At 38.8% G+C, this 17,354-nt stretch overlaps 1 protein-coding gene across 1 annotated transcript; it reads left to right on the top strand.

The window, feature by feature from the left end:
* The first annotated feature begins 133 nt into the window (after positions 1–133).
* Positions 134–14,949, top strand: FASTKD2 (FAST kinase domains 2). The gene is made up of 11 exons (XM_007469985.1): positions 134–952; positions 3,937–4,040; positions 4,732–4,840; positions 5,140–5,263; positions 5,532–5,671; positions 6,800–6,972; positions 10,108–10,271; positions 11,256–11,468; positions 11,870–11,957; positions 13,650–13,764; positions 14,749–14,949. The coding sequence occupies exons 1-11, from the start codon at positions 236–238 to the stop codon at positions 14,866–14,868; spliced, it is 2,067 nt and encodes a 688-aa protein (XP_007470047.1). The 5' UTR covers positions 134–235; the 3' UTR covers positions 14,869–14,949.
* Positions 14,950–17,354: the final 2,405 nt, after the last annotated feature.

The raw sequence follows: 17,354 nt of genomic DNA, 5'->3' as shown, positions 1-17,354 counted from the left end.
CATGGTTTTACCTTTTTAACGGAAATCTTAATGTCTCCCTAGGTTCTCACTTTAGTCTCTGTTAAATGCATTTGATATTTTTAAGTAGAAGTTTTACTCTAATTTTTATTTCTCTTATAACCCCTTCCTCTACAGGAAAGCGACGGCATGTGTTTTCTTTCATATTTAGAAGCGACGTGTGTGTGTGATCTTGACAACTTTAAAGCCATTTGAAAGTGTTTCAGTGGCTAGGAAAATGAATAACAGAGCAGGTTCCTTTTTATGGAACCTCAGACAATTCAGTACTTTAGTTCCAACAGGCAGAACTATGAGGCTGTATCCTTCGGGATTTTGCAGACCAAAAATTGTTTATTCAAACTGGAACCCAAGAAAGCTCTTAAGTAACTTTGATAATAGAATGCAGTCATCTATTAGATCTCTCTTTCAGGATACCTTAATTTTTAAATCAAGAGGTGATGGCTTTCAAACAAAGGGCATAAGCACTGCAACAGTCCTTACAGTTGACAGACTACTTTGTCCTAGAAGGCTGTCCTTTAACTCAAAACACTTTGTCTCTGATAATGGGTTGAAGAAAAACTTTCATCATGAGCCTTCCAATGAAGATGTTCTCACCAAGAGAACAAAACCAACCCCGATCAACTGTAGAAAACTGTCTCAGGAGTGTAATTCCCTGAGTGATGTGTTAGATATATTTTCAAAAGCACCTACATTTCCTAGTAGTAACTATTTCTCAGCCATGTGGACAATTGCCAAACGGATGTCTGATGACCAGAAGCGCTTTGAAAGACAATTGATGTTTAACCACCCTGTGTTTAGCCAGCTGTGTGAACAAATTATGAGAGAAGCCAAGATCATGCACTACGACAACCTGCTGTTTAGTCTTCATGCTATGGTGAAGCTCGGGATCCCTCAGAATACGCTACTCGTACAGACTTTGCTGAGGGTGGTCCAGGTAAAATCAAAAGGAGCCTTAAAAATACTTTTATTTGGTTTAGCATATCTTGAAAGAATGATGGGACGTAGACATGTAGCCTCCTTGAAAGAAACTTATATTTGGAATGGTAGTTTATATTTGTTTCTGCATAGATATTATATGATTTAGAGACCTTAAGTTAGCCAGATATTTTTGCTGTAGAAATTTATGAAAGCTTGCCCCATTTTTCTTCTCTGGAGTTGAGTAATAGTGAATAAGCTAAAATGGGGAGAGGTACAAAATATACAAGGAAAGGTTGGGTAGTTGAAAGAAGGAGAGAAGGGAAGGGAACTAGTATTTATTGACTACCTATACCTTTTTCTTGTGTTGTCTTATTTAATCTTCACAATAGCCCTGTAAGGTTGATGTTATCTCAGTTTAGCAGATGAGGAAAGAGATTTAGTGATGTTAACTTGGCTAAAGTCACACAGCTACTGGATTGATTTATTCATACAGTAAACATTAATTGGGTGTCAACTATGTATCAGTTACTAGACTTGTCACTAGGGATGTAAAGATATAGAAGACATGATCCCTGCCCTTATAACCTAGAGGGGACAACAGATATTTTGTAGGTAATTACAAAAGTAACCAATGTTCATCTGATGAGTCATACATTTACTATGTTGTAGGCATGGTGCTGAGCATAGGGAATACAGTTGCAAAATAACGGCCACATAGAGCTTTCAGTGCAATGAAAGAAAAATATAGAGAGTGCATTACAAGGGCTTCAAACCTAGTCAGGAGTACGCCTTCATGATGGGAAGAGGTGATGGGAGAGGAGGATACAGGATTACTGTTTGAAGCAGTGATAGGTACAAAGTTTGAAAAGAGGATTGTCTCATGTAATTCTCAGTGTAGTTTTTAAAAGTAGGTATTGTTACTTTCATCTTACCGATTAGGAAATTTAAGCTTAGAGCGGTTAAATAACTTGCCCAAGGTCACATACCTGTTAGTGTCACTATCTGTAGGTACTTGATAAATATTTGCTGCGTGAATGAACAAACACCTCGACATAGTAGAGCTAAAATTCAAGCCCAGTAGGAGATGGTGGCTAAGCTGAGTCCAAGAAATGGCCAGCACTTAGAAGATGGATAGCGAAAGGGGTGGTGTTTCAAGCAGAGAAGACTATATGTTCAAATCCTGGAGAATAGTTTGCGGAGCTGAAAGTAGTTCATTGTGGCTGGAGGTACAGAATACTGGGGTTGTGAGTTTGAGGGAATGGAGAGGAAATTGTGTCTGTGGTTGTCAAGGAGGAGGGGTTGGGTGTCACGGCAAGGCATGAGGTTGGGGAAAAAGGGGATGAATCGTGAAGAGCCTTTTCTGCCTGGCTAAGGAGTTCGGATATATCCTGTAGGCAATGGGGATCCAGTGAAATATTTTAAGCAGAGGTCATCAACATGCTCCAATTTAGGTTACTGTGGGAGTGGGAAATGGAATGGAGGAAGGAGCCAATTTTAGTTTCAAACAAAGGAGTCAGTGTCCTGTTTGATGTCACTGAAATGATGCCAGATTGGCTGAGGAAAAGATGAGTTCATTAAAGTAATCATTTACCTTTTAAGAGTGGACTCTTCAGACTTCTGAACTCAATGATCATAATTAAATAATTTTTTTTGAAGACAGGAGTTTCCTGAGGATGATCTGATATATATCCTATCCTACTATAGAATTCAAGAATTGGGTTCATAGGTATATGAGTGTTTTTAACTTTAACTTTTTACATTACTCTGATTTCCATGTTCTCGCCCAGGAACTAATTTGTGTTTTGTGTGAGTGTTTAAACCGCAGAGTATCCGTGTTTTTTGGTAGACTGTGTTCCCTATATAGTTATTTAAAAGTGATTACAGTAAGTCACTCTACCTGGTCAGTGATGCTCTAAATGAATTTTGGACAGGTATTCACATCAGCATAGTATCTGCATTGGTGAGGAATGAACAGTGGATATTTGGGGTCAGGTTATCTGTACGTATAATTGTATCTCACTAATGTTGGAATGTTGCAAAGACATTTTAGCTAGGAATGAAATATGTCATCAGTGAAGTTTGCCCTTCAAACACATAGCCAAGTGGTCTTTTCTTTCACAGTAGGTGTTGATGGAATGCTATAAGTTGTTAATGGAAACCCTCTCATGGGAATGAGACCTTTTTTCCTTCCAGCAGTATCTATTTCTTATCATTATAAGAAATGGTTTTAAGAAATGGTTATGGTTCTGACTTGAGACTTTGTGACTAGTTAGTCATGTATTGTAATTTTAGTAAAAGAGCTTACATCTTTCACATGTGATCACAAGTACTCTTGTGAGGTGTATAAGCTAGTTGTGATTAAATTGTAGAGCACTAGGTAAGCTGTGTTGTTACTATTCGCTTTCTAAATTAGGGCATTTCTAGAACCTAAATTAGTACCTTAATTCAGAGGATTTGAAAGAAGGATCCGTGGAGCCTGGGCTCCTCTTGAGATCCAGGTAGTGGTGGTAAAATGTGACAGCAGACGTGAATCAGAAGGTTCACAACTGAGGTTGCTGTTTGATACCCAGGAAAGGATATAGGGAAATTGTAAGCGCAGCTGTGTAAGATTCTTTAGGGGTAGGAAAATTGTCCTGTAGCTCTAATATTACTGCACTTGTCACCATGATGGCTTTGGGTCTCAAGAAGAGGGAAAAATAATGTTTGATAAAAATTATTTGAGAAGGGGAGGAAGGTAATCAATATCAAATCATTTTCAGTGATAATGGAGAATGTAAAAAAACGGTTGATACATAAAAGAATGTATCAATTATTTGGAAAATTCACTTACATATGACATCTTGTTTTCCAAAGATGCTGTTTATTGTGGACTGACTCTGTGAGTTATTGGTTTGATACGTAATCCTTGAGTTGAAAGCATCAGTTCAGTGGTTTTGCTTGGGTGAGATAGTCTACTATGAGCTCATCACCTGTGGTATTTTTGTAATTATATTTCAATAGGAACGTATCAATGAGTGTGATGAGAAATGTCTTTCAGTTTTGTCAACTATCTTAGAGGCAATGGAGCCATGCAAGAATGTGGATGTTCTTCGAGCAGGATTGCGGTGAGAACTCTGTTACCCTTTCTTCAGGTGCCTTTCTCTGTTTCTCTTAAATCAAAAACGAAGATGAAAGTTGAGCTCCCTTTTTTGGAGCGGGGGCATGGAAGACTTTGTTAGTAGTTATGGTCTTTAATACCTTATTAAACTTAAAATAGTGACTCTGGATCAGGTAAAGCTGGAAATAATGCTTCTTTCAGGGTCCACCATAAAATAAAAGGCATGGGTAACATTAAAATCTAAAATTATCTTAAAACATAGTACTGATGTGGGCTGGGGGATAACTGACATGTACTCAGTTCATAATGGTTAATTGGGTACTATGTGGAGGTCACATGACACTGGCCCAGCTTGAAAAGGAGGTTAAGTTTTACAACTTATAAAATTGATGCACCTAATCTAATGTCATAGGTTGATGAGAATAATTTTTAATTCCCTTTTTCATTGACTATGCATTAGGATGTCTTAATATAATCTCCTGAAATTTGTTCATGCATAAAGATAGCAAAATAATGTGAGAGAAAACAATACTAGGCTGGTCCTGGAGCTTTCACTATTTGCACTCTTGGGCAGGTAGATCATTTCTTTGGGCTTCATATTCCTTGCCTAGAAGTAGAAGCTGGACCAAATGACTTTTACGATTTCTCACCTGGTTTTAAGATCCTAGGACTGTGGTATTTATTGTGTTTGATGACAGGATGCTAGTTGATCAGCAAGTTTGGAAAATAGAACGTGTCTTCACATTACAAACTGTAATGAAATGTATTGGAAAAGATGCACCGATTGGTCTTAAAAGGAAATTGGAGGTAAATAACTTCTGAATTTTCTCTGTTGGGTAAAATTTGAAAAAAAAATTTCTTGTGATTTGCTATCGCCTCCTAAAGTCAGTTTATTAGGAGGACATTATGCTTTTGTATGTAACTTTGCTAAAGTGAAATAATAGAAATAGATTTATTTTTATCTGTATATATATTTACGTATATTTATCTATATATCTGTTTGTCCGAGTCATTTTGCCCAAACTTTATCCTTTTTTATTTAAATATAGGAGTTTAATTTATTTTGCCACAAATGATAAATTAAATTTAAGTTTACTTTTCTTTAGATGAAAGCCATGAAAGAATTAGACCAATTTTCTGTTTTGAATAGCCAGCGCATGTTTGCAGTACTGGCCGCCATGAATCACCGCTCCATTATCCTTTTGAATGAGTGCAGTAAGATAGTCACAAGTAAGGGGAATTTTTCTTATATGATTTGTAGCATCCGATCTCTTCTGGACTATATTTGTTTTGTTTGTTTTAACAACTTTGCTGTTATATGAAAAATATCTGATGGTATGGTTAGATCTAAATTTTATTTTTGCCTATGGTGGTTTTTTTTTTAAACAAAATATAGTGCTATTTTTTCTAAAGAAACAAAAGTACTGTGTATATAGTATCTTGGATCTTACAGTCAAAACCATCTGGTAATTCTTGTTTCTCTAACTCATTGTTGAAGGTAATATCCATGGGTGTCCTTTTAAAATATTGATCAGCATATTGCAGTCTTGCAGAGACCTCCAATACTTTAATATAGATCTTTTTAAGGGAATAGCAGATTATGTGGCTACAACTTTTGACATCTGGAAGTTGAAAAAAGTAAGTATGTTAACAGTTTAGAGTAAGCCTCAGAAACTTTCAAGAAACGTATTAATTTATTTAGCATTCGAAATAATTTCTCTATCATTTTAAAGTGGTTTAGATTCCAAAATATTCCAATGCTAAATCGGCTTGAAAAATTAGCTCTTTATAATTTTTGTCTGGGGGTTACCTATTAATATATTATTCAATGTGTGGACCATCTTTCTATCCAAAACAAAAATTATATTGTCCAAAGTTTGTTTTTCTATTTGTTTTTCAAAAGGTTGTATGGTACTTTGGTTGGATGCTAAGGATTATTTCTGTCTTTCTACTTTTCCTTTATTAGATTTAGAATAATGGAGATAGGTGATGTGAGAGGCTTACGCTTTTTGAAGAATAAACTGTCATTACTTAATGATCATGTCTGTTTTCTATTTATGGAAAGTTTGCTTGTTTCTTCCAGAGTAAGAGCCTTTAAATTCAGGGTATGTGTTAATAATTAAACATCTAAATGAAGCAGCTGGTTAAAAACTTCTTTTTGTAGTTAAGTAGTGGTAACCATGTTAGGTCACTGATTTAGTTCACTTTGGAGGGTGAGGTTGAGTTTAGTATGGAAATTGTTTTGGAAAGAGAAGTACTTATTGTGAGAAAGACTAAAGGAAATGAGAGGTGAACATTTAATCATTGTATTTCAGCTCTATTCTCAGTTATAGAAATTAGTATTGAACATAGACATTTTTAAGTTATCTCTTAGAATCTAGGAAGTGTCTAGGTTTGGAAGGGAGAGCAGTTCAAAATTGGCTTGGTCATTTTGAAAAACTTCAGAAGAGGTGTATTTAAAGGTAATTTTCAGGCTGTTGTATGAAAGGCATATAGGAAAAGATTTATTTTAAATGAGATGGAAATATGGAAACCGTTGTGTGCTCTGGTTCTCAGCTTATAAAAAGAGGTTGATTGTTAACTCGATACTCTGATTCAAGAATAACTGGAACAGATTTTGTAAGGGAAAGATAATTGTTCCTTTTAAGGGAATATTTGGTCAGTCAGGACAATTCTATTGCGGTTTAAATTTTTTGAGATCTAAAAGATTGCTAATAGCATAGTGTAATTCTTAAGAAGTTTTCCCTCAATTCTTTCTTTTTTTAGGTTCTTTTTCTCCTCGTCTTATTTGAAAACGTTGGCTTTCGACCTGTTCGTTTGATGGACTTGTTTATGAAGAAAGCAGCAGATGAACCTGGCTTCCTAAACATGAAAAGCCTTGTCTCTATTCTTCATGTGTATTCTTCTCTCAATCACTTCCACAAATGCTGGACTCACGAGTATGTACTTGTTCTTTTTTTACTTTTTTATTGCCACATATCGTATTTATAGAAAAGATTACGAAGCTCAGTGAATTCTTTTTTTTTTTTTCTTTTTGTGGTATGCGGGCCTCTCACTGTTGTGGCCTCTCCCGCTGGGGAGCACAGGCTCCAGACGCACAGGCTCAGCGGCCATGGCTCACGGGCCCAGCCGCTCTACAGCATGTGGGATCTTCCCGGACCGGGGCACGAACCCGTGTCCCCTGCATCGGCAGGCGGACTCTCAACCACTGCGCCACCAGGGAAGCCCGCTCAGTGAATTCTTACATGTGAACCCATCCGTGGCCTTCATCCATGTCCAGAAATAAAACATAATATTCCTTATTTATGAAGTTAAACAGAATTTTATTTTATCTTTGCTAAAGATATGTGCTTTGCTTTTGCCAGTTTCTTTGTTCTTTGCAATATATTTGGTAATTCAGCATAGGAGTTTTCATTTCAAGCTCTCCCCCAGCTTATTCCCTCAGCTCCTGAGTTTATAGTTTAGTTTTGACCCTAACTCTTCATTTGGTCCCAAACTGCTGCTTTCTGTTCTTTTCATTTTAACCACAACCATGTATTTCTACTATTAAACACAGCAATTCCTCAAACATGCTGTGCTCTTTCATCTTCCTTCCACCCAGAACATCTTTCCTTCCTCTCTAGGTCAGTTCTAAGGTTCATTAAAAACCAGAAACGCATATAACATGTCATTTGTCGTTTGTTGGAAGAGTGATTAAAAGCGCAGACCCTGGAGACACCTTGCTTAGGTTTGAATCCTAGCTCTGTGATTCATTAGCTACTTAACTTTGGCAAGTTACTTGTCTGTGCCTCAGTTTCTTCATCTGTTAAAATGGGGATGAGAAATAAAGAGTTATTTCTAATCGTATTGGGTTGTTATGAGGATTAAATGAGTTAACCTGTGTCAGGTTCTTAAGGCAATGCCAGACACAGTAATTGTTAGATTTAAAAAAAAAACTAGAGTGTCAGTCACAGAGGCCTTGGAGGAATAAACTAGGGCAGTTCTGAGGGTCTCAGTGGCAAGGTTCACTGGCCATCTCTTTGCCATCGAGTAGCTTGACTCCAACAGCTTTTTGTCCCTGTGGTTTTCCCTCAAGATTCAGATTTCCAAAAGAGAAAATCTGATCGAACGAGTTTGGGTCACATGCCCATTTCTTTGGGGCAGGTAATCAAAGAAGTGCTGGGCCAAGAAAAGCAGCTGCCCACTGTGCTCTCCATTGTTGTGAGAGACTCAGTTCATACTGCATGTCATGTGCCTTCCCTTAATTGTCTCCGTCACAGCCCCTGTGCTTGTCGTGTCTTATATAACTCTTTGGTGGAGCCTTGACACATAGCTGCAATTATTTGTCAGTAAGCCTGTCTCTGCTCCATAACTGAAAAGCGCTCTAGAGCTTTTTAAACCACTTTATCGAGGTATGAATAACAACATGTAAAATGCTGTGCATATCCAATGTATACAACTTGGTGAGTTTTTAGCTCATTATTCTTGATTCTTCCTTTTCCATTAACATTCTCCTCCTCATCTAAGTTTATTTGTTCATTTAGTTGGAAAACTTGTACCAAGCACTCAGGTACTTAAGACAAAAATGAATGAGACATAATCCTTTCTGCAGTTAAATACAGCATGAACATTGAAGTGGTAGAGTTTTATACAGTGTATATAGGAATAGAGGAGGGATGTACCAGGATGCTAGCCTGGCGAAGTGGAGGGTCAGGGTGGGTGCCAAGCATCCTGCCTGGAGGAGTTGGTACCTGAGTAGATCTTGAAAGATGGAGAGAGAGGAGTTAACGATGGAAAGACCATTCTGAGTAGAAGGGACTCCGTATTCAAGTCAGGAAGGAAAGAAACAGCAGAGTACATGCAGGGAACGACACAGATTTTGGTGTCGCTGAAGCATGAGGTAGCAGCATAAGAAGTGAGATGCGAGGAGACTGGGGAGGTGATTACCACTGGGCTCCAGATCAGTCCTCTGCAGCCCCGCTGTTTCTTGCTGCATACTCCAAACTCCATCACTTCTCCCTTTAGTAAGTGTTGCCTCACTGTTGTCTCTAGGACCTGTTAGCAGCTCTGCTTAGCCTGTCACAGCCTTCCTCACTCGGCCATCTGCTCCTCACGGGACCTCCCAGTTCATCTGAGACATTTCCCTTTATGGCTCATTGGTACTGAGGGCTTACTTCAGGGCATACTTGCCCTGCTGTGAGCATCCCTGCCTGTGCCCCAGCCTCGCTGGTTATTACAGCATGAATAGCATGTACTTTCAGGGGTTAGTTTCAAGTGGTCTTCCCTTTTGCCATCTTTTCCACTTAACTGAAACTCTCCTTATCCCCAAAGCTACCCTATCCACTTTCTTTCCTGTACACTGTCACAGTACTTTGCAAGTATCAGTACTTCCTTTTTTCTTATATAATGATGTATAGCTTATGCCCTAAGAGTCGAATTGACCTGGGTTCAAAGCGTATCTGTGCCGTTTATTAGCAGTGCCACCCTAGCACGTGACCTTACCTAATTTTGATCTTTCCTCTCCCTCTGTGCTTAGCTGCTTTGTTATACTGCGTAACATTAGCTCAGGTGGTAGGATTAGGCTAGCAGTTCTTTCAACTCAGAGTATTAATAGCTAGAGAATTTTAATTGATTATAAAACTGCAGTGGAGTTCCAGGTCTTAAAGACTTACTCATGATAAAAAATCTAGCACAATGGTTAAAAGCCTCTGGACCCTGACAACTTGGATTCCAGTGCTGTGTCTGCTACTTCCTGGCTGTGTTCTTGGACAAGTTAGTTGACCCTGCTTAGCCTGTTTACTCATCTTTATTATGAAGAAAATAATGATACCTATCCCATAGAGTTTGAATAGGAATTAAATGAGTTAAAGCTTATAAACATTTGCCCTGTGTAAGACATATAGTAGTAGCTAACATTTATTGAGTGTATGTATTTACTATGAGATAGTCACCGACCTGAAAGATGTGTGAAGACTCATTGCAAGCCTGATTGTTTTATCCCCTTAAAGCTGTCAGTTCTGTGACACCTCACTAGCTCTACCATGACCTGTCTGCTCTTCATATTTGAAAGCTGACTCTCCTTTCTGCCCCTGTAGGTTCCTAGAAGTTATGGCTAGTGCTCTGACTGGTAGTCTTTACCACATCTCTTCTGAAAACCTGTTGAATGCTGTGTGTTCGTTTTGCTTGATGAACCATTTTCCCCTGGCCCCTATTAATCAGCTTCTTCAAAAGGACATCATCCATGATCTGCTGACGTCAGGTAGGATGTCAGTGCGCGGTGGTGACTAAAATAAAGCAGCACCGCCAGGCTACCAGGTGATTCGGATTGGGGTCTCAGTTGCAGCAGTGTTAGTTAAAACGTGTGGAGCGGGTGCTCCTGATGAAAGGACCAATGATGGTGAAGTCAAAGGGCCATGCTTCAAACCAGCAAACCGGTGGAGGCTCCTTTAGTGACAGATCCTGTCCATAGACGGCAAGAATAAGAAACACAGCGTCATTGTTCTTTTTATTTACACTTCATGCACCTGTGCAAAGGCTAAATGTCCAGGTTGTTCTTTATGCCTTGATCAGAGGTGTTTGCACTTCTAATCCTTATGTGTTAGGTTTGAAGCCAAGTTAAGTCAACTTTTACAGCTATAAACACTTTGTCACTCATGGCCTGTAATGAGGGCACAGCCGTTAGATCAAGAAACCAAATAGTTACCAAAGTAGTGAATTTATTTACTCTTGGAACCAAATTAATTGTTGTCTTTCAGTCTTTACTGTTAAATAAGGAGAAGCAGTATCAGGCTAGATGTGTAAAATTTGATGATTATCTGGGAATAGAGTATTTTAAATCCTTTTAAAAACAACAGTATGAAATTCCAAAGTTGAAGTGTGGAGAAGGAACACCATGTGCTGATTTTTCAAGCAGTCTAACATGAAGGAAACAGCCGTGAACCCAGGAGACCTGGAATCTAGTCCCAACTTTGCCTTTAGATAATCAGGAGGCATTTTAACATTCCTGAGCATTTTCCCACCTGTTCAGTGAAGAGTTGAGGCTAAAGCACCTTGAAAGATATTTTAAAGTTTAAAACATTATCAGGACACTGACCTACACACTGTGGGACCTAGGGAGACACAGAGAGATTCCTCCTGATAAGAAGCAAGTAATCAGAATTATAGGTGCATTAATATAATTTCTTAAATGTAGCATTCATATTTTTCTTAACTATAATTTTCTTTCTCTCTCTTTTTTTTTAAGGTGATGTGGAGAGGAATGTTCACAAGCTTCATGTTTTGGCTGCCTGTCTAAAACTTGATGATGTTCCTTGTCACAAGGACACACACTTAGTGCTGCCACAGCTGCCCTCCATGCCATTACATCCACATGCAAAGGTTGCCGAGGTGCTGAGTAGCCTTCTGGGAGAAGGATGCTTCTCAAAAAGTGTATGGTTGCCACATAATTATTATATTGGTATGGGACTTCATATGATTTTCCTCTATTTTACTTTTTTTCTGACAAAGGATAAGGAGTTTACTGCAGCAGTCTAGTGTGGTGCAGCACTGGCTCCGGAGCTGCACTGCTGGGTGTGGATTTTCACTCTACTACTTACTGGTGCTGTGTGTTAGGCACTCACCAGCCTCTTTCCTTATCTGTAAAATGGCAATAATAATAGTACCCACCTCACAGGGTTCCTGTGACCAACAAATGAGATTATACATATAAAATCCAGATTAGTATTTGGCACATGGTAAATAAGCTCAGTATAGCTTACCTGCTGCCATTATAATTATTGGTAGTGGTAGTATACCTTTTCAAACAAAAAATCACTTTGAGCAATGTTTGAAAAATTAGTATCAATTTTTTTCTTTCAGATTTTGAAATCAGAATGGATGCTAACAGGAGCCAAGTGCTTCCATTTTCTGACGTGGATGTGGTAACTTCTGCTACAAATATTCAAAGGTTGTTTACACATACGCATTTGCTGAGCTTTCTAAATTTAAATCTTAATTCTCAAAGACTTCATATTAAATAGCAGTAACAATACAAAGACCTTATATTTGTATAGATCTTGTAATGCACCAAGGGACTTCTCATCCATTAATCTACCCCTTAGGTATAAATGTGGGACACTGTGGTTGAAGACAGTGGATTGGAGTTGTCCATTTAATGAAACAGGCAATTTTTTAAAATCAGGTTTTAAAGCTAAACAGTTCAATAAAACAATGCTAATGTAATTGAAACCATCAGTGCAGTGTAAATTTTTGACAAGATAATGCAGTAGTGATCATAAAGAATGAAGGCTTCTACTAAAATCAAATACCCAAAAAATATTTTTCTCTACCACCAGACCTTTCTAAAAGTAGAGAAACTTTAGCTTTTGAATTAAGCTGTATTGTATATGGATCAAACCATATTGAAGTTAATTACAAGTAGTTTCCTTGACTCGCACAGTACAGAGGGTGTTTCTGGGAGAAATTGATGCTACTCCCTGAGAGAATATTCTGCCTTGTAAGCATCTGGATCAGGTCATATTGCACACACCCTGTGTTCAGTGATTCTTTGTGGAAAGGCTCTGCTAGGGCCTGTGGGGCACACAAAGATGAGTCAGACGTGGATCCTGACCCCAAGCGACCTACATCCCCTACTGCTTTGTAGCACGTGCACATAAGTATGGTAGAGAGAGGCACAGAAAAAGTCTGTAGGGATTCAAACTCTTATCTGCTCATCCCTCTCCACTCACACACAGCTCTGTAACTTTTGCGCCTTTCTAAATCCACCTAGCTTGTTCTTGGCCATCGTTTTCGGCCACTATCTTCCTTCTACTTATTACCCATCTTCCCTCAGAAAGAGGCTTTCTCTCTGACCAAGTTGAAAGATCATTTTTCTTTTTCAGGTATTCATCTGTTCTGGCATAATAATGTAGTAGCTCTCAGCCTAAAGTACCGAGAAAAAATGAGGAATCAGTGTTCCTTTAAAGATATGAAATTTCTCTTACTTTATCTCAGATAACAGCCAGAGTATGACAGAAGACAGTAAGGATACAAATGTCTTTGTCTCCCCCAATGAACTTAATCTTTCCAAAAGGCCATGAACAATGAAAGACAAATTACACCTTCCACATTTTTGTTACACGTATACATTTTATCTTTTCAACAGTCTTGCCTATCTCTTAGTGTTTTCTTTTTTGTATTTGGTCTCCCCATTCTGGTTTTTAAATGTGTCTGTCTCTGGGAGACAATATGTACAAGCAGAGCATTTTCCATTTGGTATTATCTACATCAGTGCTTCTAGTAGCATAAATAATTCTGTTTAGGTCAGAGATTAGCTCTGCACAGGAAAGCCCTAAAATGGGTGCTTTCATATCTGAAAATTTTCCTCACCGAGAATGTAGCCATTCTTAAAGATGGTTAAGGGATACTGTTTGTATAAAGCATTTTTATAAGCTTGTGGTTCCTAAAATAGTCTTCATATATTGGAATATCTACATAGTCTAGGTAATGAGGAAGTGAAGGACTAACACAGGAGGGGATGGTGAGGAATGTGGTAAGTGGAGAGCTCAGCTTTGAAATCTCCAAAGAACAAGGATGCAGCAAGATTGTACATGGTCATCTCGTTAGTAACTAGGCTCACGTTTTGTGTTTTTGTTTTCAGAGTAGCTGTACTCTGTGTTCCTAGATCTACCTACTGTTTGAATTCAACCCACCCCAGAGGATTCCTTGCTATGAAAATGCGGCATTTGAAAGTAATGGGTTTTCACGTGGTCTTGGTAAGAAAAAAATGCAAATGAAATAGTCTTCAATTACTGATGTTCATTCTGCTGGGAGTGTTGTGGTTGAAGTTGGTTACTAGGACTAGATGAATTGTCAGCAGTATCGGAATAAGTGTTTTAGTTATTGTTTTCTTTGAAAAAGAACCTTTCTGGTACATGAGTTGGCTCCTACTCAGCTGATACTGTTATTTACTTGGGGTTTTATAAGTGCTACATTTAGTCAACTTTAATCATTTTTGTCAAGTGAAAAATGTAAATAATATGTGTACTTCTTTAATTTAAGACACATGAAACCATATTCAGTTTCTAGGTTATCCTGAACAGGAGAAGAAAAGATGTTAATTAAAGCTTTGTTTTCATGGGCCATTGTGAGGCTGTTAAGGATGTTTGTCACTAGAAAATGCTGGATGACTGTAAGAGGATGCTTCTTCCTCTTCCCTCCTTATGCTTTCTTTGATTCTGAGCACAACTTTTCTTGAACAGCCTCTCTGGATGTCTCTGTGTGGAGCAAGAACCATACGAATAAATGTATATTTATGTTAATGTTAGGATCTATCTAAATGCCACTCATTTTGGTCCTGCATATAATGTGAAATGTAAATATTTGAATCTTCGTTATGGTACTTTAGTATCCAAAACTGGATCATGCCCGGATTACCAAGGTTAAGATGGCCCATTTCTCTTAAGGGGCTAATCTGTAACACTTTTTTTTTTCATATTGGCTATTACTTATATTGTAAGGAAGATTATCCCAAGAAAGGAACTTTTGCACCCTTTAGAGGACCTTTAAAGTTTTTTTATAATTTTCACTGTGAGAGCTTTCTTCGACCCTAGCACATAGTTTTACTAAACTTCTAAAATGTGCGTAATTATAAGTGGTTGGCTGATGTTATTTTAATATCCTTGGATCTCGAAACTAGCTTTTATTTGATATGTCGTCATCTTCTTGCAAACTGATTATTTTCTTCTTTCTTTGGTAAGGTCAATAATTGGGAGATGGAAAAACTAGAGATGAAGGATGCAGTCACATTTTTGAAGACTAAAATCTATTCCCCGGAAGCACTTTCTACTGCTGATATAAATTTGCAAAGCACATGTTAAAGTAAAAAGCAACCTTTTAATGTTATTAGATATAAATTTATAAAAATAACTTTAATAAAGACTACAATTCAGTTGTCGATGGAACTTACCTGACTGCTCACCATAATAAAAAGTGTTATTTCAGTTCACTGCTAAAATTAAAGTTGAGAATGAAAGAAATATTGTTACTGGCACTTTAGAAAATGCTGAGAAAATTCCAGAAGGGTCATTTTTGCAGTCATGCCTGTTCCTTCCAGTGCCCAGATACTTCATAAATTCATGAGCTGTAGGTTTTACTGTTTCTCATTAGCTTTGATGCATTCAAAACTGGTTTCTTAGTTGTGATGGGTTGCAGGTAAGTTGCTGTGGGCAGTCCTCAGGTTTGGAATCTAAGCTGTTTTAGGACTCAGGTATGGACCACATTCAAGCACTGGCCACAAAGCAATTGGGCTAGGGTCTCAAATTGTAGAATGTATAAGAATTAGCGAGGTAGCATGTTAAAAATGGGTGAGGATCAGGTACCTGCAGTTGTAACAAGCATTCTAGGTAGAAGTGCTTTGTGGACCTCACTAAGAGAAACACGGATGAGATGGCAAGGAGGCCTAATTTCTTAAGATTGATAGGTTGTGGGTTGCTAACATCACAGTCCTTGCCGTTGGTGAGGTCATTCCTTTCTCCCTCTTCCCCTTTCCCCTCCCACCATTTCACAAAGTCTTTTCAAGTAAATGTATAGCTGAACTGTTTTGTGACCAGACCTGAGGGCTACTTTTCAGTTACGTTTGTTCATCCTTTTGTGGAAGTACTTGTTCACGTTTGTCATACTCCTGATGTCTACCTAGTATTTGACTCACTGCGGATACAGCAGGTTCCGCTTGTGACACCTGAGTGCCACGTAAGTTGGTATTGTTTTAGCCCCGTGTGAAAGACCGAGCGCTTGTGCCGCCCCTCCACCCCATCCCCGCAAGTCCTGTGTTGGAACCTAACCCCTAGTGTGATGGTATTTGGAGGCAGAGCTTTGGGAGATTAGGTCATGAGGGTGGAGGCCTCCTGCATTGGATTAGTGCTCTTGTACAGGAGGCCTCAGAGAGCTCCCCTGTCACTTCTCCATGTGAGGACAGTGAGAAGATGACCATCTCCGAACCAGGAGGGGGGCCCTCACCAGACACAGAATCTGCCAGAGCCTTGACTTGGACTTCCGAGCCTCTCCCACAGTTATTTGTGAGAAGTAAATTTCTGTTGTTTATAAGCTACCCAGTCTATGGTATTCCGTTAATATCAGCCTGGATGGACTAAGGTACCCCAAATACACAGACGTGCAATTACTGGACGTCTTACTCTGTGCCAGGCACTGCTAAGTATTGGGATGTATTCTCTCTTTTCATTATCTTAACTCTTTGAGGTGTAGCTGCTGTTAATCTCTTGGGACCCTTATTTCCTTTTATCTAATAAGAGGATAAACTATCAAAGCTACATAAATAGGATACGGCTAGAGTTTGAACCTGAGCTGACATGGACTTACAAAAAAAGTAGTCGAGAAACCCCAGGTTGGCAGTAAAAGGTCTCTAGCAATAGGACTGCATCTGTCACAGGTTTTATCAACTTATGTTGCCTACATTAAGAGAAGGTTAGAGCTGAAAGGAAATGTATCGGTCATTTAATCCATCTCCCTCATTTTATGGATGAGGAAGTAAAAGTTCAAAGAACTGGATTTTTCTGGAGCCTCAGCCACATCATTGATTTCCACGTTATCTCCACGTTATCTTCCACGTTATTTTTCCACGTTGCATCTCCTACTGCTCTTCAGCTTGTACCTCAGGAAATCTGGACTTTTGTTCCAGATTAGACGTCATCTAGTTTTGCATACTTGACCAAATGATTTAACCTTATAAGGCTTCAGAGCAAGAGTTGAAAATATTCTATTCAACTAAAATGTTCATTCTTTACATGGTAAGTGCATATCTGTTTCTTCTGGTGGCTAATTATGACTCATTTTCAAAGGATTGGACAAATTTATGAATACTTGTAACTGCCTTTTGGAGGAACTAATTTTCTTGAATTTGTACCAATTGGCGTGGCAGATAAAGAAGCATTCCTCTTTTACCAGTATTACTAGTATTAGCATTCTTCATTGCTAAAAAAATCTTGTGAGACTCAGGTTGTCTAAAAAAATTGTCTAAAAAAATCTTGTGAGACTCAGGTATAGAGTGAAGGAAAACAGTTTAAAAATATGTCTTCTCGGGCTTCCTTGGTGGCGCAGTGGTTGAGAATCCACCCACCAATGCAGGGGACACGGGTTCGTGCCCTGGTCTGGGAAGATCCCACATGCCGCGGAGCAACTAGGCCCGTCTGCCACAACTACTGAGCCTGCGCGTCTGGAGCCTGTGCTCCGCAACAAGAGAGGCCGCGACAGTTTGAGGCTCGCGCACAGCGATGAAGAGTGGCCCCCACTTGCCGCAACTAGAGAAAGCCCTCGCACAGAAACGGAGACCCAGCACAGCAAAAGTAAA

This window comes from Lipotes vexillifer, unplaced genomic scaffold, assembly GCF_000442215.2.
Source record: "Lipotes vexillifer unplaced genomic scaffold, Lipotes_vexillifer_v1.1 scaffold341, whole genome shotgun sequence".
Lineage (NCBI taxonomy): Eukaryota > Metazoa > Chordata > Mammalia > Artiodactyla > Lipotidae > Lipotes > Lipotes vexillifer.
This window is presented reverse-complemented; position numbering and strand designations above follow the sequence as displayed.

What these genes read in the sequence shown, in the direction of transcription:
- FASTKD2 (XM_007469985.1), top strand. Translation starts at nt 236, where the DNA reads ATGAATAACAGAGCAGGTTCCTTTTTATGGAACCTCAGACAATTCAGT. An exon ending in CTTTGCTGAGGGTGGTCCAG is followed by an intron (nt 953 to 3,936) that starts GTAAAATCAAAA and finishes ATATTTCAATAG; the next exon opens with GAACGTATCAATGAGTGTGA. An exon ending in ACATCTGGAAGTTGAAAAAA is followed by an intron (nt 5,672 to 6,799) that starts GTAAGTATGTTA and finishes TTCTTTTTTTAG; the next exon opens with GTTCTTTTTCTCCTCGTCTT.